This window comes from Esox lucius, chromosome 24, assembly GCF_011004845.1.
Source record: "Esox lucius isolate fEsoLuc1 chromosome 24, fEsoLuc1.pri, whole genome shotgun sequence".
Classification (NCBI taxonomy): domain Eukaryota; kingdom Metazoa; phylum Chordata; class Actinopteri; order Esociformes; family Esocidae; genus Esox; species Esox lucius.
Genome location: NC_047592.1, coordinates 22,285,263 through 22,309,230, shown reverse-complemented (window position 1 = coordinate 22,309,230; position 23,968 = coordinate 22,285,263). Strand labels below are relative to the sequence as shown.

The following is a 23,968-nucleotide window of genomic DNA, read 5'->3' as shown; positions in this document are numbered from 1 at the left end:
CTCTCCATTCTTCCATCCCTCGTGGTTCGCCGGCCGTCTCCCCTCTCAGTGCCTCTCTGTCTGCCCCTCTCTCCCTTTTGCTCTCTTTTCCCATCACACCCGTCTACTGTCTTCGGGACCGTTCCTCTCTCGCTTGCCCCCTTTCACTCAGAGGATCAGCCCCTTCCTGTTTCACTCCGACCCCCCCCCCCCGTCCACTTTTCATTTTTCTCCCCTCTTTCATTCCTTCTCTCTGTGTGGACCATGCGACCCTCTTTGCTTGGTCGTCTGGTCATCGCCGTTTTAGATGGTGGTGGTGTGTGTGTGTGGGGGGGGGGATTTAACTTCCACTGTTCCAGGGGGACACAGCTTCAGTACACACACACGTTCAGCACACTGACCAGGTAGCACATGGGGACATTTCAACGTCCAGGTTCTTTAACATTCATACCGGTTGTAAGCTTCGATGGCAGCAATTCAAACATAACACCATGTGTAACTACACTTCAGCTCCACCGTGCCGGCCTATTTTACTACCATGTAAATACATTGGGTTAAATCACTTTGAATGTAAAGCGTCTGAAAGCGACACCACTAAACAAGTCGGTGAGTTTCAATGGCTTCCGTCCAGTTTTAATTCAGTAAGAAAGGTACAAATGATACAAAAACATTTGAAGTACAATACTTGTCAAGTAGACTGGACCCATGTCGCATGCTAACATTCAACGACAAATGGGACAAGTATTCAAAAATGTAAACATAAGCAAATTTTGGGCATAAAACTGCATAGGTAAGATAAGGAAAAAAATACTTTATAGTATTTACAGTAATAGTATTAATCATGCCCAGGCATATTTCAAAGGCACTTTGAATATAACAATCTACAGCTAAAATAGTAGGTGTTCATTATTCCTGTAGTCATTTACATAAAACACCTTTCCTAATAAAAACAATGGCTCCTGATATAATGCAATATATATTTTGTAGCAGCGAGCTAGTACTAGGGTGTATGAACCGTGTGACTCTCAGTCAGACAAATTAGATATTGATTCAATGGGTTCAATATCCATTTGCACTTTTGAATTGGGAGTTGCTATGAGACCCATGAAATCCGATAATGAGAGGGACAAGTGTTGCTGCCACCTGAGCGTGTTAGGCAGCCATACCTAGCCACATGGCTGACACGGACTAATCTAATAGCATGATTCATATTGTGCCATACCACTTACATTGTGCCAAATGCGACTTTTATACTTTACAATACATTAAGCTGAGAGACATTTACGGGATTGAACGGTATCGTTTTAAGTCGGAGGCAGAGGCTCATTCCGTTCAAAAAGAGCGAGACAATTAGCCTGGTAACAGAGTCCATTTCATTGAATGCATACCTTCATTTTCAATAACGTATGAAATCTATAAGCATATTCCTCAGACTGCACATTTAAATGTTTTCCCCCTATGCAACAGCTTATTGAATTAACTTACACTGATAAACATTTGTTCATTCTGCAAATACAACATTGTGGTTTACATGAAAAAGATTGATAACAAAATCCATCGATCAAATAGTCATTGACCCAATGAGTCCAACATAGCTAATTTATACAGAGCAGTGCTATAAGGCCCTAGACAAGTTATACTGTTAACATAACACTTATGACGGAATAAGATTTAAGATTTCCGAAAACCATCAAGAGTAACAGTCAAAATCATCCCTTCGGCCATGACGTCAAATGCTTACGCATGTATACTGAACCACAAACACAAAGAAATGCTTCAAAATACACAGTTGGGCAGTCTTAAAAGATTATTTAAGTCTGGGTTCTCAGATTAACAATTGGATTATAGCAAGATGTTTACATTATCTTTACGTGGGATTACTCTGCCTACTCTACGTTTCCAGGCAAGGCCTATATTGCCAGTATGCAACGATGCCTGTCGTTGGTTGGTTAACTGTCCTCTGGTCATTCTGTAGCAGTGGCGGGGTAGACCAAGTTCTGGACTGGGTCAGGCATTTCAGGTCCTTCAATTAACTGAGCTGGTGGACCAGATGGGTAGAATCGAGACAATCACCGAACCGATCAGTTGCCTAAATCGGGTCAGGTACGTTGCCTGGTTGGGTGAAAATCCTGAAGCACCTGTCGTGTCAGGACCAGCGCTTGCTATCCCTGGCCTGTAGCTACTGTACTAAGCCGTGAGATGTGGCAACCGTGTGCGAACAGTACTCTACTGTCTGTGACACAATAAGGCTGCTGTGTGTGTGTGTGTGTGTGTCTGCGTGTGTGTGTGTGTCAGCCTCTGAGTACTGAGCGTGCTCATACACCCCGGGCTGCACATACTCATTTGCATAGATCACAATCACACCTAGGATAGGCTATATACAGCCCCGCACAGACGAACCATACAATATCCCAACGGCTCTGACACCCGCGCCACGCAACCAACAGCCATTATAAGCTAAGCCCTTTTTCCCAAACAATGTTCCGCAAAGTCAATGCGTTTATTACTGCACGTTTTAGGTTTTAGGAGATAATGGAAGCACAAAGGCCATGGCTGCCAGTCAGTGGATCGGGCAGAGTGGTTTGGCCTAGCGGGGAGCCACAGAGGGAGGACAATGGCTCCACTGTGTGACTGGAGTGTCCAACAGTATCAATGACTTGGCGGGCAACTGGGGCCAGGCGATCCAAAATGGCCACCCACAGCAAGCTCTGTTGATTCTAAATCCTGGGTTAGTTGGAGCAGCAATGTCTTATAGTTTCCTGTTTTTTCTTCTGTCCTTAATACTTCTCTTCCAGTTTTACCCCTTACAGTGAAATGAATTGTGATTTTTCCACCCCAGAGTCCATGTTACAGTTCGAAGTCCAACAGGGCTACCCTGTGGTTTTGTCAAACAGATGTGTCTCCAGTCATTCGGGAGGAAAATTGGTCAGACGGTGTGGAGGTTTTCAAAGGAGACGGAAACTGCGGGTTGGCAGGTCAGACCGGGTGAGGACGAGAGGGAGCGATGGAGGGAACTGAAGGAGATGAGGGATGATATCACCCGCGCTGCTTGTCGAGATGAAGATTACACAGCGGTTGACGGGGACGGATGCTGTGGAGAGAAGCGTCAAACACTGCACTTCAAGCACGCTGTCAATGAGATGTATTTGCCATGTGCCTGAGTTTGGTATTTTCCCCCCCGCGTGTGACTCACCTGTGTGTGTCCCCTTCCAGATGTAGGGGATCCCCCCTCCTTCTGACTGCCCACAGAGGAGGAGTCTGAACAGCTACTGTGGACTACACAAAAGAAAGAAGATCGTAGAGATGGAGAGAGAGATGGAATGACGGACAAATGGTGTGATGGGAGATAGAGAGGGAGAAAGACAGATAGATGGAGAAAAAAAAGAGCAAAGCCGAGGAATACCGGCGTTGCCAGCCAAGAAAGAGTCTTCAATGAGACAAGTAGACACAAAAGGAATAACAGATGATACTTTACCGTAATTTGTGCAGGCCACTTTTATGTCATTTTGATTATGGTGATGTATTACATCTGCTTGTGTCAGCACAAGTATTGAAACTTAGAATTATTGAAAACTGGTACGCCCCCCCCCCACTCATAAAATGCCCATAAAATAATTAAAATGTGTTTAGAAAGGACCTTTTTATTGTTATTTTATTACTGAGTGTGTGTTTTACATGTTTGTATTTGGATGTTTTTACTGTTGCTGTAATACAGAGCTAAGCGGTAGAAGACATCAAGGTCTCAGCTTGAATTCTTTGTAGAGGTAAAAAATAAGTAGTGTCCTAATTCACATAGAGACCTCTGCTGGACCGTATGAGTATTACACCAAGTCTTGTGCTGTATGGGTGGTAGTCCATCAGTCTGAGACAATACGGATATACAATACCTGCCTGGCCAACACATTAATAACTTATGTCACTCAGCTGAAAGTTGAGAGGAGAAGACCAGATTAGGTTTATTCAGCTGGGACGTTTGAGTGAGGATTCAGGATCTTGTCATGATTTATAAATTATTTAAAAAATATATATATCACTAATAAAAAAATCACTAATAAATTAGCAGGGGACGTTTCACATTGACACTCAGATGGTAACCAACTCATGTTACCACAGTATTTTTTGTGTGCAAGCTGCTGTACCTAAAATAAAGTCATGATGTGCGATGGAACAAATTAGCCATGTTAGGTACCGCCAGCAACTTGACACAGCTGCCAGGTGAATCAAGTCTCTGCCCAGTAGTTAGCAACAGTCATGTGGAAGCACCTCAGTACATTACTGTTGCACTGCTAATTCAAATTGGCTTGTCGTTATAAATTAGCTAACTAGTTCGTCTCAAATGGTCATGTACAGATGGTGGCCAATACTACAATGGTACCCAATAATAGTGTATTTCGCCCTGACCCATTAAAATAAACAGCCTGTGGTTTGTAACTGACGCCTTGCAGCTGTTGCCAGTTAGACTGCATCACCTAGCTAGCTAGGAATGGCTCGCCAGGTTAACACAACTGAGGGAATGAATCAAATACGCGCTCCACCCTCAGTGTGACAGGCAGCGTCAGTTTGCTGTCTAAGCATGTAAGCCTCACCTGGACCGTCACTGTGCGTGTGTGATCCACATCTATGAGTACATGTGGGGACCTGAACTGTTAAAACTGAGGTAGCTCTTCGCTTCGGGTTTTACTGGTTTGATTTTAAGGTAAGGCATTAGGGCTTGGTTAGGATTTGGCATAAAAAGTTACATTATTAAAGTTAGTGTAAGGGATATGTTTTGATGTAGAGAAAAGGAAGATGAAATTACCGGTCACGATTAGGTCTCAGTTCCCCGTAAAGAATAAAAAGACACACGTGTTTTTCGCGTGTGCGTGCGTGCGCGCGCCCATACCTCGGTCATTCAGACTGTAGATCGAGTCCAGTTCGGATGTGACCGGCGCTCCTGTGACGTCAAGCAGAACCTTACTGGACACGCCGATACACATGGTCTCTTTCAGACACAGCTCTGAGAGGCGGGGAGAGGCGGGGAGAATTGCATGGCCAGTTACAAATGTTACATCTTTCTCTAGACAATTACGGTAAAATTATCGACTAGCTTCGAGGGATGGAGACTAACCACGTCTACAAAACCACCAAAATGGGAAAAAAACACATCTTATCTGAACCCTCCGACTGCGTCGTCAGGTAGTTAGGTAACCGTGGCTACAACAGCGGAGCGCTTGTGCTGCATGTGGCCAGGGTGAGAGGTGAGGGGTCGAGGGGTCGTACCCGTGTTGTGTATGGCGTGTGTCCAGAGGAGCTGAGCGATGTCGTGCGTCCAGGCAGCCCTCTCCTCGCCGCTCTGACACTGCAGGGTCAGGCAGTCGCGGACACGAGGGGCCTGGCGCACCCACACCTCGAACTTCACCCCTTCCTCGCCCACACTCTGGGTCAGACCCATCTCACCCGTCTGGGAGAGAGTGGGGGAGAGACACAGCAAGACAGCGTGGTTGAGTATTTCTTTTTTTACCTTGTCATGCATACTGTACAAAGGTTAACACATGTGTCCCTTCTGCTTTGGTTATTTAAAATAATGTACTTCCTTATTTTCCTTAGCTTTGTTTTTCATACCACTATAGCTCTTCAGTTGAAATTGGGAGAGTGAGAAAGTGAGCGGGGAAGAGAGTGAGAGAGAGAGAGAGAGAGAGAGAGCAAGAACAGATTTTTTTGTTATACCATTTAAAAACTGACTTAAACTATTCAAATCCACAGTTGAACCAATTGCTCTAAATTGCATGGAAGTGTTGGTTCTGCTAACCAATCAAGATAGAAAAAAGACAGTAGAAACATTCCTGTATGCAGAATTAGCAAATACATCTTAGAATTCAGAGGAATACCCCAAATAAAGCCGCAGGGCAGAATGACTCTGTTGTCCATGAATACTGAATATCCATCAACAAGCCATAGTGTGAGAATCACTTGCAACTTCCTCACCGTAACACTGCCAAGACCCGAATGACAAACGTCACACAGAGAAAAGTCTTCATCCAGGAAGTATTGAGGCAAGGATTACAAACCACTACCAAGCCAACTCAGACTGATCTGGCCCAACCAAATTATAACCAAACAAAAAGAAAATCAAATGAACTAGTAAGAAAACATTACAAGACCTCAAAGTAAACTTCAGAGTTTACTGGCGCTAAACAGACAAGCACGACCGTGACTGATGGAGAACTGATTGGAAAGTAAACCGTGTACATAAGGACCGCCCATGCGCACACTGCTCCCAATGAGAACTGGAACCCATTGAAAATATATTGAAAATATATATATATATATATATATATATATATATATATATATATATATATATATATATGTATTAGGTGAAGACAAACATGTCCAAGTAAGGCAGTGAAATATGTGGCCTCGTGCCACGACCTGAGGGGCAGCCAATGAAAACGTAAACGGCAATTATGCCATTTTGTTTCTCCTGCCTTGAGGCTTCTGAGTCACGTCAAGACAGGAAAAATACTATTTATTTTACTGTCATCAATATTATTATGGCCTTGATGCCATTGGTTTGGCCATGCTATTATACTGTGTGTACATACACTGCTCGAAAGAATTAAGGGAACACCTAAGTCACACATCGGATCTCGATGAACGAAATATATTTAAGATCCAAATCTATACAGTACATTGTGTAATTCGTTGAGATCAAAGGGACGCAACAATGGTCAATGGAAACCAAAATAAACAACCGATTGAGGGCTGGATTCAAACTCACACTGAAAACGAAAGAAAATCACAGGCTTTTCCAACTTGACAATTTAAGTACACTGACCATGTTAATAAAGTATATTGAAAAAAGAGAAAGATAAAGAGAAAGCGACAAACAGAAATGGAGAGAGAAACTGTAGAAGCCCCCATAAATCAGCGACAAAATGTGATACTAGTTGTTTTTTTGCGTTTCACCATTAATTTATCCAATGAACAAATGTCAATTCACTTTAAATAAGGTCTGTGTTTAGATTAACCCTGGCTCTGCGTTTTTGATAACCGTATAAATCTTGTCAGGACAAGGTGACGTTTTTCAACATATTATGTCTCATTATGTTCCACTGTTTTGGATGTTGGAGTTTCTCTGTAAGTGCCAAGTCTTTTGAGTCGTTTGTGTCGTATATTTGTTGCTCTTACCTTGATGCTGTCTTTAAAGCTGTAGGTGGTGCGTCCCGGCGCGAGGTTCTTCTGCTTGGTGAAGATGATCAGGTGTTGGTAGAGAAACACATTCCTCACCCCGGTCTTCTTCCTCCTGGTCCCCCCACACACCAGCAACTCTCCCTGACGAACCAGCTCACCGCGCTCTGCCACCGGGACCTTACACACATACACACAGACACACAGACACACACACAAAGATAAGTAACTTAAATGTCAAGTCGGTCATGACCTGGGTTTTGTCGCTTCATGTAGTCCAGCAACCCATTTTTAAATGAATTATTTTAGCAATTCAGAAATGTTAGAGGTCATGCATTTACAGTCATGTGACTGACCAAAACTAGCCGAACTGCTCTCTGTTTTGTGGTTGTAAGTGTGTGTGCGTGTATGTGTGTGTTAACTACATGGGAGTATTTAGCCCAGCTATACAATCCACCCTGTAGGTGATTTAGCAGAAACAAATGCCATCAGTCAGATGGGTGTGTATGGGTGTGTATGCGTGTGTATGCGTGTCTGTGTGTATTTGTGACAGCACAGTTCCCAGGATGATTGAGAGACTTGTGTCACAGCAGAACAACAGGACAGGAATCAGATAGAGGCATGTCAAACAGGAGTCGGGAAACGCAGGTGGCACCCAGGGGACTGTTTTTACTTTGCCACCCAAACGGTAGTTACAAAATGTCAAACGTCCCCTAGGATTCAATTAAAATGCACTCCCTTGGAATAACACCCTGTTCACGACTTGTGAAACAGAAGATAAGACATCAGCTGAAATCTGTTAGTCGAGTATTCATTTCCTAAGTCAACCATTAAAACAAGTCTTTTTAGGGTAAGACTCTACGTGCTTAGCCCGAATGGTCCCTACACTATTTCTACCCAATCTCCTGGGCAGAATTGCTTTATCTCTCAAGTTGAACGGACAATGTTTGCTAACAGAAACTTCCAATGTCTCCCCACAGCTTGTGGAAACAGCAAGTTCTCTTTTACACAAATGCTTTTTCCATCTACAACTGTCCTAAATTTGGTTTCTTCTTGACAGGTTTCACAGTACCTGCTGAGGAAAAGCATCCCCATAATATGATGCTGCCACCATCACGCTAAACTGTGGAGATGGTATTGTCAGGGACATAAGCAGTGTTGGCTTTGTGCCACACATTTAGGTTAAAACCTGACTTAAACTTCCATGCAACATTTCTCTATAACACATTTCCATTCCTAGGGAATGTTCAACATTTGGGATTTTGTTTTGGCCGCAATACATATTTGTAAAGGCTCTTTGGTCTTCATGTTTTGGTGGTTTGTAGAGTTATGAGGACAGTAATGATATTTCATTTAACGGCTGTGGTCCAGATTCAAACCCATGCTGCAGAAGTACATGTGCACTGCAGGCAGTGGCTTACATGACTGGACCTCATTAAACCACCAAACGGATATTTCTTTAAGCAAATGTACATGTATGCAGATGCACTTGGTAAACTGTTTGTTTCTAACCGGACATCCGATGATGAGATCACTGGCCCGGAGGTCCTCGCCATGGCGCTGGACCTGTCTCAGGACAGAGAGGGAGGAGTCGGAGGCAGGGTTGAGTCCTCCTAGCTCCTCCAGGGCATCGCAGTACTGCTCCAGTCTCAGTATAGGAGCCTGGAGGCAGTGAGGAAATGACAGGGGGGATTGGGGAGGGCTGGCGGGGAGTCTGAGCTGGGGAGTAGAGAGGGGAGAGGAAGAGAGAGAGAGCACTTCAGTCTCATTACCGTCAACAGCATGGCCATTACCGTCATCATTACTATGGCCATCAATGTTTTCTCCATCATTTTCGTGACCATCTGAAGAATTGAGTCATCTGCTGCCACCCTGTGGCCGTTTTTAAATATTGCCCCTGCTGGCATTAAACAGTGTTCCAAACTACAGTGAATATTCAACCCTCAGATCTGTATAATAATATCTATTTGATAATACTCCTTTCATGTTTCTCACTCTAAGCTGTGTTCAAACCTTTCCCTATGAGTGTGTATGTATTGTGGTATATTAAAAGACTGGTGATTGGTTTTTCATTTCATCCCACACTAATGGCTTACATGAGTATACATTATACAACTTATAATAAGAGCTTTAGAGTCAATACAATGCAGGCCTAATTGCCTATGTGGAACAACTGCAATCTGCCTTTATTTGTATACAATTATGTTGTTGCAATGGGCTAATGAACATGAGGCTTTCCAGCGGCGGCTGGTGGTAGTTTAAAAATGGGAGGACGTGCTTATAGTCATGGCCGGAATGGAATGAATTGAACTGTGCCAACATTAACCATTCACTCCTAGACGACACTCTGAGCTCTCCTCCACTCAAGGTTTGCTGTTGTACGGTACTGTTTCTTACTTTGAAAAAGTCTGCAGCTTGAGTGACCAACAGGGAGTCCTCTTCTGGTTTAGTCCTTATGTAGTGAGAGTACTGAAGAAACTCCTCCCGCTGTTCGTCGGATAGAGAGAGAGAGAAAGAGAGGACGAAGGGGTGGTACTCAATGTCTTCTTCAACTTCTACAATGCACTGCTCATGCTAAAACAGGCCTCTATCCAACTATGTGACTCACTCACGTATTTACTGAAAAGGTCCTGTTGGAGAAGGCTTTGCAGTAGAGCGCCCTCCATGGCTGGGAGGAGGAACTGTGAGTGGAAGGTGCTGAAGCTGGCCCAGTTGGGGAAGAGAAGGTCAGCTTTACCGCGGAGGGAGGAAGGAGTGTCTGGGCCCTCCAGAAGGGGAAGGTAGGTCTCCTCCACCCCCTTCAACATGGCTACATACTGCCTCTCTGAACTCAGCATCCTGCACCATAACAGGTAGAGCTTACTGAATGGAGGGAGACAGACAGAGACAGGTTTAAGGGGAAAAGAAAGAGAAACAGATAGGCAGGTTTTGGGGAATAAGTCAGAAAGACAGAGAAAGAGAGACAGAAAGGTTTAGGGGAAACAGACATAAACACCAGACAGGTTCAGGGGGAAAAAACAGAGAAACAGAGAGAGACAGACAGACAGGCAGACAGGGTTAGGGGGGAAAAACAGAGAGATGGGTAAATGGAAGGGAAGGTGGAGGGGAGGCAGAACCCGAAAAAAAGAGGGGGAAGTGGGAGAATGAAGGAGGCGATGAAGATCAAAGTCAGTAATGGGAAATGTATCTGTGATCAAATATTGACTTGCTAAATTATCTGAAAATTCACTTAAACCACCCAAACACAGACAACTTTTCACTTTCATGTCAGTATATATATTATTATATGATAATTAGTGCCGCTGGCTGAATTTCACAGACTGACTTTCTCTCTCTCTCTCTCTCTCTTGCGCACACAAAGTGTTTTCCTCTCACACAACCATACACACAGCCTCAAATGTACCCTCTCTCGCACACACACACACACACACACATACACACACTCACTCAATCCATTTTCCATACAGTATAATCTTGGTTATATTTCTCTCACTCTCTCCATCCCACGCTGTGTCTCAACAACACAGCCAACATGACGAACCCCCCCCCCCCGACACACACCTCTGTGCGGTGGTCGCCCCCTGCCTCTCCCCGCCCGTCTCCCTCTCGGCTCGGCTCAGGAGCACGTGTTGCCGTGGAGTCCCGGTGTAGTCCACCACCTCCTTGCTGCTCACCTCCACCCCTCTGATAAGCACTCCTCCTCCCCCCTGGACCCCGCCGCCTCCCACTCCTCCCGCCGCCCCCCCCACCCCTTCCCGCCAGCCCGGGACGGCGGTCGCCATCCCGGCGGTGATGACGGGTTCTGCGAGGGCCCGGCGGCCCAGCCAGTGGAGGGGGGAGCTGCGGCTGGCCGGCCCCCCCGGGGACTCCACGGGCCGGGGGACGGCTTGGCTGCGGCGGGGGGCGAGCAGGGCCTGGAGGTCAAAGCTGGGGTGGCGTTTCCTAGGGGGCTTGGGTGGTAGAGGGGCCTCCGTGGGCTGGAGGAGGAAGAAGGACAGGGAGAGAGACGGAGTGGGACAGGGAGAGAGACGGAGTGGGACAGGGAGAGAGACGGAGTGGGACAGGGAGAGAGACGGAGTGGGACAGGGAGAGAGACGGAGTGGGACAGGGAGAGAGACGGAGTGGGACAGGGAGAGAGACGGAGTGGGACAGGGAGAGAGACGGAGTGGGACAGGGAGAGAGACGGAGTGGGACAGGGAGAGACATCGCCATGGACAGTGAGACAGGGCTGGGGTGTGTTGTACATGTAGGGTTGTACAATGCTACAGAAGAGACACGGTGAGTCAACACACACTTACACTTTTCTTCACCGGATGCAGCAGATTCTGAAGAAACTTCCCTCCTGCTCCGCCTCCACCTCCACCTGTTCCCTCCTTTTTATTCCCTTTCTCCTCCCCGATCTTCAGTGTGGAACACGTCTGGGGCCGGAACAGAGAGGCCAGGGACCCCCATGACTGGAGGCCACCCTCACCTCCCCCCGCCCCCACACCCCAGTCCCCCTCTCCCTCAGGGCCCATCAGGTCCCACAGGCTGGAGGAGGAGGGGGTCTTGGGCCGGGCCTGGCCCTGGTTCTGGCCTCTCTCGGCCTGCAGCAACCTCGGTTTGACCTAAAGAAGGGGAACAGAGAGTTCAAGGTTCTACAACTTAATGTTAGATTGTTAGACAGGCCAACTGACTGATTAACTGACTGGATAACTATATGACTGACTGATTAACTGACTGGATAACTGTACGACTGACTGATTAACTGACTGGATAACTGTACGACTGACTGATTAACTGACTGAATAACTGTACGGCTGACTGATTAACTGACTGGATAACTGTACGACTGACTGATTAACTGACTGAATAACTGTACGGCTGACTGATTAACTGACTGGATAACTGTACGACTGACTGATTAACTGACTGAATAACTGTACGGCTGACTGATTAACTGACTGAATAACTGTACGACTGACTGATTAACTGACTGGATAACTGTACGACTGACTGATTAACTGACTAGATAACTGTACGACGGACTGATTAACTGACTGAATAACTGTACGGCTGACTGATTAACTGACTGGATAACTGTACGACTGACTGATTAACTGACTGGATAACTGTATGGCTGACTGATTAACTGACTGGATAACTATATGACTGACTGATTAACTGACTGGATAACTATATGACTGACTGATTAACTGACTGGATAACTATACGACTGACTGATTAACTGACTGGATAACTTTACGACTGACTGACTAACTGACTGGATAACTATATGACTGACTGATTAACTGACTGGATAAATGTACGACTGACTAACTGACTGGATAACTGTACGACTGACTGACTGGATAACTGTACGACTGACTGATTAATTGACTGATTCCCTTACCGACTTGACAGACTGACCTGGGCTACGGTACGTTGGTATCTCTCCAGGGTCTGGGACCACAGGTCCAGCAGAGCTCCCCCTCCCAGCTCAAGCGCCAAGGCCCGGGCGTCCTGGAAACGGGATGGAGGGATGGGAGGGAGGGAGGAAAGAGGAGAGGAGGGGGAGGGCGAGGTGGAGGAGATGATGTCGCACCACTGGTTGGCCTGGAGAGGGAAGAGATGAAGAGGGAGCGGTCGGTGAACAACAGTGTCCTGGATTATCCTGTCACTGCGCTCATTCAGGGTTTGCAGGTTAGGTTTAGGGTTGGTCCAAAATGTCCATGTGAATACATTTACCTCGGTCAGTGTGGACAGAAGCCTCTGTGTGTTGTCCAGGGTGGTCCAGCAGTCGGACAGACAGTGAGACATGTCTCGTAGTTTCTCTCGGACCGGAGGCACCCTAATATGTACCTCTCTCAGTCCCCCCCAGTCCAGCTCACACCAGCCCTCTAGATCTCCCAGGACAGCCAGGGTCTCCGCGTGCAGCTCCTACACACACACACACACACACACACGTACACAAATGCACACACACGTACACACACGCACACACGTATACACACGCACTCACACACACACACACACACACACACGTACACAAACGCACACACACATACACACACACAATTACTTAGCGATCCAAAGGGGGACAGCAAAGCTGACCTTAAAAAAAAAACTACCTTAACCAATGCTAAACCTCAACAGCCTAACAATAATGCCTAAACATAACCTAGCCCTTATGAGTAACCCTAGTGTCATGCCGGCCTCCCGAGGGGTGGCAGTGCCAATCTCTCAGCTGCGCTCCTCCTCGCCTGTGTATTAACCACTGGCAAGGGAACTATGGCAACAACACCCCTTTCCCGCACCTGTGTCTCGACGTGTTGATTACCTGTGATTTAAAATGCCTCGTTTCGGTTCACCCCTCGGGGGTTATTGTGTTTGTGGTTCATGTTCTTTCGGTTCACCCCTGGTGGGCTATTGTGTTTGTGGTTCATGTTGTTTCGGTAAAACGTCAGAAATGGTCAATCTTTTCTGATTCAAACACAGTTCGGGACATTTATGTCTGTTATATATGCGTCAGAAACTCTCACACAAAGGGAAATATACAGCAACACTACAGACTGCATGAGCATCCCTTCCTCTTAGAGAATATTAGTTTGGGTTAGCGCTAATCCGAAGTATGGAAAAGAACCTTAATAGAAACACTACTGACCTCCAAAATGAGGCCCGGTTCGCTTTGCGGCTCTAGACAAGACATTAAAGAAGCGTCCCTCTTCCTGTTCTCATAAAACTAGGATAGCTCCGGTGTCCAAGTCAATTCAATGGATGCCCATTCATGTGGTAGGATTACTATTTGTACAACAGGCAGTTGTATTGTTACATTATTAGATTCTTAAAAGTGCCTTAATTTCTTCACTCAGCCTGTCTGCCTTTCTTTCTATTTGTATTTTGCTATGGCTAGTGAACTTGGAACGATGTTTTGACATGGGTCTGGCTAAAGCTGTTGCTAGGGAATGTGCAACAGTGGTCAAGCTAAATGTTTCTCTCCGCTGGCGAAGTGGACATGTGGTGATATCGGCTCGGTCTTTAATAGCCCATATGCCACTCTTGGTCAGTTCATCTCTCGCCAAATCAGATGCCTTCGGCAATCTGCCGCGCTGGGGACCAGCCTAATCCTAGCTATTGGGCAAGCCGGCCCTGAGCGCACACGCACACACATATACACACACACACACACACACACACTTACGTTGGCCGACTCTCTGAAGGTCTTGAACTTCTGCTGTTTGAGCGAAAGTCTGCTGAGAGAGATGGGAGGTTCCTTGTAGTCCTCTAACTGATCCTGGATCTGCTCTATCTCCCTCTCACACTAATGGGGAGGGAGGGGGAGTCGTTAGGGAGGAGAGGGTGAATGAGGGATGATGAATAGTTGATCTTATTATTATTACGGTGTCAAACAACTTCCACGCTGTACAAACTAATCCTTCATACATAAACAAACATACAGTATCTGTATACACACAGTTGAACTCCTAAACTCCCTCTCTCTATGGACTGACTCATTCCGAAATAACAGTTAATCTGTACTTTAAGATACCCGGGACCCGTGGATCAATATTTGATGGTTATGTGACTGGCTTATGATTGATCTGTACCGAATGGAAGGGTTTATACCTTTGCCAGACTAAATCTGTGAGTATGGGCGACTAAATAACGTGTGAGTCAAAAGAAGGATCCAACATTCTGGATCAATCTCCTGTTCCAGCTGCATTGGTGTTGGAGTCGACACGTGGGATTTGAACGAACGCAGCGTCCATGCATCCATGCGTCCACATGCAGTATCCACCCAGGTCACCAGGGCTCTGTGGTCCGCATGTTAGAAACCACAAACCCAACGAGACTTCAGGGCCTCATTTGGAAGCGCCTCCGTTCCTATTCCCAGGGCTCCTTCCTAACTCTCTCCAAAGTCCGCTTGGCAATCGGATTCCACCCTTTCATCTACATTCCCAGCCCACGGATAACTTAAGACGGGGTCTAAAAACGCAGATGGGATGCTGTTGCCTGAAAGAAGTCATGTAACACAGGAATCTGATACACAACACATGTTAGGTTCAAGTTCACAATTCTCCAGCGTGATTTCCATGGGAAATGTCACAACTGTCACGGACCCAGCTGATTTCTTTCCAAGATTGCAGAGGGCTGCTGCTCTGCAGTTCCGTCAGCGGTGTTTGCCAACTCCCGAGTCTCCTCGTAAAACCTCAGCCTTTTGTCAAAGAAATCATAACACTGCTAATACATTATTAATGCTCCCACTTTAGATTTACAAAATGGGGTGAATTTCTGAAGCTCTCATCGCAGACCACGCATAACTCAACGCTTCCAATAGGGTTCGCCAATTTGTTGAGGTCTCGCGTTCCTCACAGCAGGACTTTATTTTCTAGGCTGCCTCACAAACTACATCAAAGAACTGGATATATCACTGGTCAATATTATATAGCATACATTTGAATTTTTTAAAGAGGGAACTATCCACCTATTCATGCTCTGCACTTCCCTCTGTTATACATCATACTGCTCAGCATATTAGCGTGGCCAGGAGCAGAGTCGCAGATATTTCAATGAGCGCCTTTCAAGACCGCGGTCTCACCCCAGCACAGGTTTTCTTCACGGTTCAGTATGGTCACCACGGGACCGACACAGCTTAGGGTTTTGGCAATATGCATGAACGCTTAACTGTTGTGGTGGAGCTGCACCCTATCACTGAATCCACCTTTAAATATATGCTGTATTGTCTCTCTCCCACCTTTTCCAGTTTGTCCACCATAGCAGCCAATCGGCTGAGGGCTTCCAGGTCGCTACCCCTCTGATTGGACACCCGGACAAGACGGTGGAGGGCGTCATCAACGCTGTCATAGAGGTTAGAGGTTGCAGCCAACGCAGCCCTGATGGGGCAAATTGTGCATAATTCATTTAGAAGGTCCAAATTTAAGACAATGTTTCACAACATTTAGCGTCCTACTAATATCAATGCAGGACTATGTTATTATGTTACGCGTTAGCATTCGCCCATAACATTTTAATTAAAAGTGTGCAGATTAAGAAATTGTAAGATGACAAAAAAGGGTAGATGGTGGTACCTGCAGTCCGGGGACTTCTGTGCTAATCCCGATGTGCCGTTGGTCAGCCCTGCCAGCCAGGCCCCGCCCCTCTGCTGCAGCTCAGTCAGCCGTTGGTCGATCAGGACGCTCGTCATTAACTGTCTGTGTTTTTCCACACACAGAGGAACAGACTGGAGAAGAGAGAGATGACACAGTTAACGTTCCCCATAACGTAAATAGCTCTTCCTCAGAACATATTGCATTTACTCCAAAGTTCCTCAAGTTCATGCAAATGTTCTCAAGGTTAATTCAAATCAAGGGTAAGAGGGCACAACAGCTTACTTAGTGGGCTATAACAGTGATAAAACACACAAATGTACCAGTACAGTAACTAGCGTACCTTGATAAAGTCTGGTAGTGGCGCTGTCTCCATAGATTGTAGTGCATCCATCAACAGTGAGAGGGCGCTCTCACAACATTCAGTCAGACTCTCCAAACTCTAACAGCAGGGAAGGCATGGGGGTAACACAGTAGAGTTAGTGTCCATTGAGTGGGCTGATTTTGGATTTAGAAAGCAATAAGGTTAATCGCAAGTTCAGTCCGTCCTTTTCATTTAGTCATATGATTTGCGTGTGTGTGTGTGTGTGTGTGTGTGTTTGTCTGTCTCTGTGTACGTGGGCACACGCGTGACATTAAATTCATTTGAGATCCGTGCGAAGAAGAGGGCAGTCATTCTGGCTCCTATTCCAAATGTCAGTAGTGGCATATTGATTTAGCCGCTTGTGGAATTTTAATGATTTACAACAAAAAGAAGAAGAAAAAAAAGTGGGCTACACTATATGATTGGAGGTCTTGGCATTCAAAGTGCTAAACTTGACATTCTGAGTGATTGACACATGCAGTGAACAGACCGCCACCTCCCTCCCTCACCCCTCCCTCACCCCTCCCTCCCACAATCACTCCCTCACCAGTCTGAAGGCCAGCCATTCAGAGTGGCAGTGTTTGTAGTCTCCGTCCATCTCCAGAGGCAGCTGCTGCCTGTCTAAATACTGCTGAAGGACCCCAGTCCCTCGCACGGTATGCGCCTGGAAAGGGAGGAAATAGAGGAAAGATCAGGAGACTCTTTCCTCATGAGCACTTTGATTCCGACAGCACTGTAGCTTCTGATACTGGGTCAAAAGCTACCGTGCATATCACAGCAGTAAGCTCACAGCAGTAAGCTCACAGCAGTAAGCTCACAGAGTCCAACTGAGCCGAGACAAACCAAGCCCTGGGAGTCGGTGACAAGCACGTCATAGTTTCTGGAACTGGATGTAGTGAATAGATAATATCCAAGCCACCCCAGCTTGGGTCAGCAGCGGTTCGTAAAATGTTGCCCTTCACCTCCTCTTTATATAGGCCATAGGAACACTTGTCTGTTAAGCACCCTGAATGTAGGAGATAATATGATAATATCTTCTATAAAAGCGTATGACAGTGCTCCTGTGAAGTAACAGGGTCAGAGGTCAAACTGAAGGATAACAATGATGAATGAGAGGACAGTGTGTGTGTGTGTGTTGTTACCTCTACTCCCTCCAGAGTGTGTGGAGATGACTCCTGTTGTTGCTCCTCCACCAGAATAAGGACAGAGCCAAGACCTCCTGGGACCACAGCCTAAAACGCACACACATTCATCACAAAACAACGTCAGCATACTAACCCACGTGTGTATGAACGTTCTCAGAACTTCAGCGTGTAACTCTTTCTCACCTGGAAGTGCTTCAGTGCAGCGAGGCAGAGAGGCGAGGGAGGAGACTGTCTGCTGTCTACTATAACAGTTAGGCCGCGCTCTTTAGCGGAAGGGCTAAATAAGCACGAGAGAGAGAGACGGGGGAGAGATGAGGGGGAGAGAGAGAGACGGGGGAGAGATGAGGGGAGAGAGAGAGAGACGGGGGAGAGATGAGGGGGAGAGAGAGAGAGACAGGGGAGAGAGAGAGACGGGGGAGAGAGAGAGACGGGGGAGAGAGGAGGGGAAGAGAGAGATGGGGGAGAGAGGAGGGGGAGAGAGAGAGACGGGGGAGAGATGAGGGGGAGAGAGAGAGACGGGGAGAGATGAGGGGGAGAGAGAGAGACAGGGGAGAGAGAGAGACGGGGGAGAGAGGAGGGGGAGAGAGAGACGGGGGAGAGAGGAGGGGGAAAGAGAGAGACAGGGGAGAGAGGAGGGGGAAAGAGAGAGACGGGGGAGAGAGAGAGAGACGGGGGAGAGATGAGGGGGAGAGAGAGACAGGGGAGAGAGAGAGACGGGGGAGAGAGGAGGGGGACAGAGGAGGGGGAGAGATGAGGGGGAGAGAGAGGAAGAGAGAGGAGGAGTGAATAACTTTGCTTCCATTTGCAGTCTCAATGATGAACTATAAAATCACTGTTATTAAAACCGCAATATAGAGTTTGTTACCCTGCCATTGAGTGTTAGATTTTTAAGTGCCCCCCTGACCAGACTGCCCATGGATCCCAACCCGACCCAGATCCATAGCCAACTTCCTGTCAGTGCCCTTCCATGGTCACATTCTGCTGACATAACTCAGACAATGACTTCCACATCAACTTGTGAAGTAAATTATACAATTTGTGGTCCAATTGGCACAAATTGTCACAAAATGGCCACGACACTCAAACATACAAATCCCTCAGATTGGTTTTGAAGAAATGAACCTCATTAACAACTGCACATTAAATTGATCTGTTTTTTCTTTTTGTATACAGTATGTGACAAGTCTCGAAACCAGAAATAAACAAATGCATTATCGTTTGGCTCTCCTATCCATTCTTTTGCGTCAAATTGCGCAAACTCCAAAATAACGTGGGATTCCACTTTACTTTCGGAGGATTGCTTGCTGCACACTTGTTGAATGGGGACACAGAGGGGTCACACCCTCAATCATTTCCACTCCCTCAGCTTTGGATAATGTGAATGTGCAAATGAAGGGCCGGGGTCAAAGGTCGGGTACGGAGAGGTCCGTTTGGGATTTAGCCTGTGATATGGTCCTCAGACTGTAGCGTTGTTGTTACATTAAATGGTCCTCAGACTGTAGCGTTGCTGTTACATTAAATGGTCCTCAGACTGTAGCGTTGTTGTTACATTAAATGGTGCTCAGACTGTAGCGTTGTTGTTACATTAAATGGTCCTCAGACTGTAGCGTTGTTGTTACATTAAATGGTCCTCAGACTGTAACGTTGTTGTTACTTTAAATGGTCCTCAGACTGTAGCGTTGTTGTTACATTAAATGGTCCTCAGACTGTAGCGTTGCTGTTACATTAAATGGTCCTCAGACTGTAATGTTGTTGTTACATTAAATGGTCCTCAGACTGTAGCGTTGTTGTTACATTAAATGGTCCTCAGACTGTAATGTTGTTGTTACTTTAAATGGTCCTCAGACTGTAGCGTTGTTGTTACATTAAATGGTCCTCAGACTGTAGCGTTGTTGTTACATTAAATGGTCCTCAGACTGTAACGTTGTTGTTACTTTAAATGGTCCTCAGACTGTAGCGTTGTTGTTACATTAAATGGTCCTCAGACTGTAGCGTTGTTGTTACATTAAATGGTCCTCAGACTGTAGCGTTGTTGTTACATGAAATGGTTCGACAGTGATGAAATGTTACCGTGTGATCCGGTGGTAGCAGGCCAAGACACAGCTCATCTCGACCTCGTGGTAACCATCCTCGGGGAGGTGCGCTTCCGTGACAACCACACCCCGGCCCAGCCGGTCAACCGTACCTACAGACAGCATGAGACAGAATGGTATAACAAGGAAGCCGGCACGACTCACGAGTAAAGAAAATCTGGTGTTATTTGGATGAAAGAAATGTAAGGATGGATGGATGAAGTGATGTAAAAGAGATGCAGAAAAAACAAGCTCACCTGTCAGCATCAGCTTCCCTGATTGGAGGAGCTCCGTGTCTAACTCCCTTAAAAGGGGCGGGACTTTAGATGATAGGCCGTTCGATAGCTCAGGAGCTGTCTCTGGCCCTGCCTCCTCTGTAGAGTGGTTAGATAAGGATGTGCCTGACTGGATCATTGCGTCAGGGGAGACTTCTGGTTGGGCAACCTCTATTTCTGTTGATAAGAGTAAGAATAGAAATGAGAGTAGTCTTGCCATCTACTTTTTATCAATATTGACTAAAGAAGGAAAATAATAGCAGAGACAAAGTCCAACCTGCACTTCTTTTCTCAGTTCCTTACCCTCACTGGTGGCTGTGACTTCTTGTTTCGGCTCCTCTGGCCTTTGAGCTAGCTCTGATTGGCTATCTGTCATGACTGGCAGGTTGGTTGATGGGGAGGGACCAAGGTCAGTACCACGCTGCTGTGTTTTATTTGTTTTGGCAGTTGCCGGGTCTCGTGCCTTCTGGTTGCTACGGCCACCAGATTTAGACTTCCCCTTTCCCCCTCGCCCTTTCCTCTTCCTCCTGAGCAAGTAGACAATGATGTCACTGTGATGTCACTCAATGATGTCACACTGTATCTTACTTAATGAGAGGGCGATTGTGGTCAGAAAAAGATTATCACTATTATTATCATTAAGATTATCATTATTAACATAAATGATGTTGTTACCTAGAAGGAAATTGGGTTGATGTGACCGTTCTTTGTGTGTGGATGTCAAATAAACCCCTTATAGACTGTAAAGGAATCGTACCAGCATGACAAGGTATAGTACAGCATTTAAAAGAGTGATGTGTTTACACTATACCTAGGTGCCCTGAAGCCCCCTGTTTTTACATCCTTTCCTCTGGAAGTCACTCCTGTCTTTCCATCTTCCCTCTCTCCATCCCTCTCTCCTGAAGCTGGGGCAGCCTTTGGGTCAGCATCAGTACCGGGTCGAGTGACGCAGCGTTCTGTCTCCCTCTGTTCTGATGTGTCAGCCGTTTGGTCTGTTACACAAGAGTCTTTAGTGGAATGTGACCTTATTTGGGTTTCAGATCCAACCACCAGTGGGTTGTCTGCATTCAAACCACTCCCTGGAAGATCAACCAATGGCTTTGTGACGTTATCCCCACTTCCGCGTTTGTCTAAAGTTGGAATGGTGTTGCTGTCTCCACTCAGTGGCTTGTCAGCGTCTTCGAACACAGAGTCGGAGTGAGAGCCACGATCCGATTCGCCTTCTAGAACGTGCGCTGTTTTGTGACTGGATCTGTCGGTCGCGACCAAACTGTCACTACTTCCTGAGCCCTTACTTTCACAGCTGTCCCTGCATGGCTGTGTTACCTTACCCCTACTGCCCTCGTTCTCTCTGCCCACTCCGGGCCTCCTCTCCTTGGATGGACCTTCAAAATACAGCCCCCGGCTTCCTGGGCATTCCAGATCTATTCCCAGTCCCTGTTTATCCCCTTCGTCCGAGTCCTGGAGTGATGGGGGGTATGACCCCGACTGTCTACTTTGGCCTAGGCTGTTGACCCTAGAAAGGGGGCGCGGTGGCAACCAGTCACCACGGGGGGGCACCGTATCGGTGTTTCTCTTACTCCCCAGGATGGCCCTACCGCCCCCGGTCGAGTCCAGGCGGCCGTAACCCCACACCTTCCCCCGGCGGAGCTTGATGGCCTTGCTTTTCCTGCACAGCGGCAGCGTCTTGGTCTTACAGATGCCGTGCATCTCCAGGTACCTCTGCCTGGGGTCGGCGCCCCCGTCAGGGCCGCCCCTCGGCTCCCGGAGCTCCGCGTAATCCCCGTCTCCGCCGGCCTGCCGTCGCCTCACCGACCCGTCCTCGCTGCACCGTCGGCGGGGCGCGGCCACCTCGGCGTCCACCCCGTCCGGAGGCAGGTCGTCGTCTTCCTCGTCCCAAGACAAGGAGTCCGGTTCCCCCGAGGAGGAGCCCCCCCAGCGGCCAGGCGCGGGAGCGCCGTCGGCGGGGCGGTCGGGGGCAGAGCCTGGGCGGTCGGCCATGGAGGGCAGGTCGTCCAGGGGGTTGTGGATGAACTTGGGGTACACCACCTCCTCCCAGGATATGCGGACCACCCCGTCGCAAGTACTGACGAGACACGTGTCTAAGCCTCCCCCTCCTGAGACAGAGAGGTGGGAGAGAAACACAGATAGGAGAGGGAGGCCCAGAAAAATCACACATTCTTTCTCAAATCTCCCCTCTCCATCTTTCCCCACATAAATCTATTACTCCCCTCAGACGCTTTCTTACGCCAACCCCTCCTTCCCTTACCATCTCTCTTGTAGCCCCTCTCTTTGTTCACACTGTGCAGCCACTCTGTAGTGAACACCAGGGGGTGCTGTGACTCGGGCACCAGGACCTCCTGGACGTTGCGGCCCCCGGGGGCCAAACACTTGAGGGCCAGACGGGGGCAGCGTGTGGAGAAGGGCACCACCTGCAGGTAGAAGTCGGTACTGCGCAGCAGCCTCCAGTCCAGGGTGGAGAGCTGAACGACCACCTTTTCTTCGAGACACAGGGGCCAGCCAGAGTGTAGGAACAGGCAGCCCAGATACTGGGACTGGTAGAGAGAGTGAGAGACGACGGAGATAGGTATGGAATAAGAAAAGGAAAAAGAAAAGGAGAGAGAAATGGAGAGAGGGAGAAGACAAAAATAATGAAAAACATAGAAAGAAGGTGAGGGATTAGAAAACCGAAAGGAAGGAGAGAAAATACATCCGCATCATATGGTTTTTGTCAGGATGTCTCTCTATTGGTGTTTGAAATGAGAGATACTGTACGACACGGTGGATGGTGTAATATAAAGACAATGAACCACAGCTGCTGAGACACCGAGACGCGGTCGAGCAGGCATGACAGAATCACAGGGGTCTCACACACAGGAACTCTCATTACATGGACGTTGCACGTAGGTCATTTGGCAGGCGCTCTTATCTGGCGAGACTTACAGTTAAGAGTCCGTGCGTTTGAGTACTTTCACGTGCTCGCCAACATAATGGCCTGAACCCTTACAGCCTCCCACGGGACGGTCAAAACCCCTTCACATGCACCGCAAACGGTCGTGTCTGAACCCCTACAGCCTCCCACGGGACGGTCAAAACCCCTTCACCTGCACCGCAAATCATGTCAGCTTGCCCCGTACGTACCTTATGTAAATGCCAGGGCCCACGTACCTTTCCATCTCAGCCCACTGCTTAGTTCTGAGACTGCGGACGGAATTCTGTCAGAATCTCCTGGCTGTTCTCATCCCCCAGTTAGCCCTCTCCCTCCTCCTCCGCTCGGATTCGCCCCACGATTCACAGGACTATTATCAAATGATTCCCGGTCGTGCTGCCCCGCTCGCTCTCCAAAACCATCTCTTTTGACATCACTCTCTCCCTCTCACTCTCTCCCTCTCACTCCTCTGTCTCCCTCTCTCTCTTCGCCCTGTTGTCATCAACTCCTTCTCACTCTCTCCATCTCTCCATTTATTTCTGTTTAGAATCCCTCCCATGCTGTTTGTTGACCCAATGAACTCCTAATGGTAACTCTAAGCCTGAATGTGGCCGTACTTACTGTAACCTAACTCCTGCATTCCTCACCGGGCCTGTCCATCCTCCTCTTCCCTTTTTCAACCTCTCTATCGACCCCCCTCCAATGACTCCATCAATGTACCCCAGTGTTCCCTCTCTCCTTCCCTCTCTACTTCCCTCTCTCCTTCCCTCCCTCCTTCCCTCCCTCCTTCCCTTCCTCCTTCCTTCCTTCCTTCCCTCCCTCCTTCCCTCCCTCCCTCCCTCCCTCCCTCCCTCCCTCCCTCCCTCCCTCCCTCCCTCCCTCCCTCCCTCCCTCCCTCCCTCTCTCCTTCCCTCTCTCCTTCCTTCCCTCCCTCCTTCCTTCCCTCCC

The 23,968-nt window shown here is 47.6% G+C and overlaps 1 protein-coding gene across 1 annotated transcript in view; it reads right to left on the bottom strand.

Annotated features, from left to right (window-relative positions):
* Positions 1–1,329: 1,329 nt before the first annotated feature.
* The window catches only part of arhgef40 (Rho guanine nucleotide exchange factor (GEF) 40), a 31,403-nt gene continuing 8,764 nt past the window's right edge, over positions 1,330–23,968 (bottom strand). Inside the window, exons 4-27 of the mRNA XM_013131590.4 lie at positions 22,361–22,646; positions 20,903–22,208; positions 20,395–20,618; positions 20,074–20,268; positions 19,815–19,929; positions 17,928–18,021; positions 17,742–17,831; positions 17,147–17,263; positions 16,579–16,677; positions 16,218–16,369; positions 15,884–16,022; positions 14,330–14,449; positions 12,877–13,068; positions 12,559–12,744; positions 11,448–11,756; positions 10,711–11,126; positions 9,762–10,011; positions 9,547–9,636; positions 8,662–8,868; positions 7,150–7,329; positions 5,239–5,419; positions 4,862–4,975; positions 3,173–3,255; positions 1,330–3,070 (exon numbers count right to left, since the gene is read on the bottom strand). Coding sequence (XP_012987044.3) covers positions 3,044–3,070; positions 3,173–3,255; positions 4,862–4,975; positions 5,239–5,419; positions 7,150–7,329; positions 8,662–8,868; positions 9,547–9,636; positions 9,762–10,011; positions 10,711–11,126; positions 11,448–11,756; positions 12,559–12,744; positions 12,877–13,068; positions 14,330–14,449; positions 15,884–16,022; positions 16,218–16,369; positions 16,579–16,677; positions 17,147–17,263; positions 17,742–17,831; positions 17,928–18,021; positions 19,815–19,929; positions 20,074–20,268; positions 20,395–20,618; positions 20,903–22,208; positions 22,361–22,646 — 5,172 coding nt within the window. The 3' untranslated portion in view covers positions 1,330–3,043. The remainder of the gene's footprint in view (positions 3,071–3,172; positions 3,256–4,861; positions 4,976–5,238; positions 5,420–7,149; positions 7,330–8,661; positions 8,869–9,546; positions 9,637–9,761; positions 10,012–10,710; positions 11,127–11,447; positions 11,757–12,558; positions 12,745–12,876; positions 13,069–14,329; positions 14,450–15,883; positions 16,023–16,217; positions 16,370–16,578; positions 16,678–17,146; positions 17,264–17,741; positions 17,832–17,927; positions 18,022–19,814; positions 19,930–20,073; positions 20,269–20,394; positions 20,619–20,902; positions 22,209–22,360; positions 22,647–23,968) is intronic.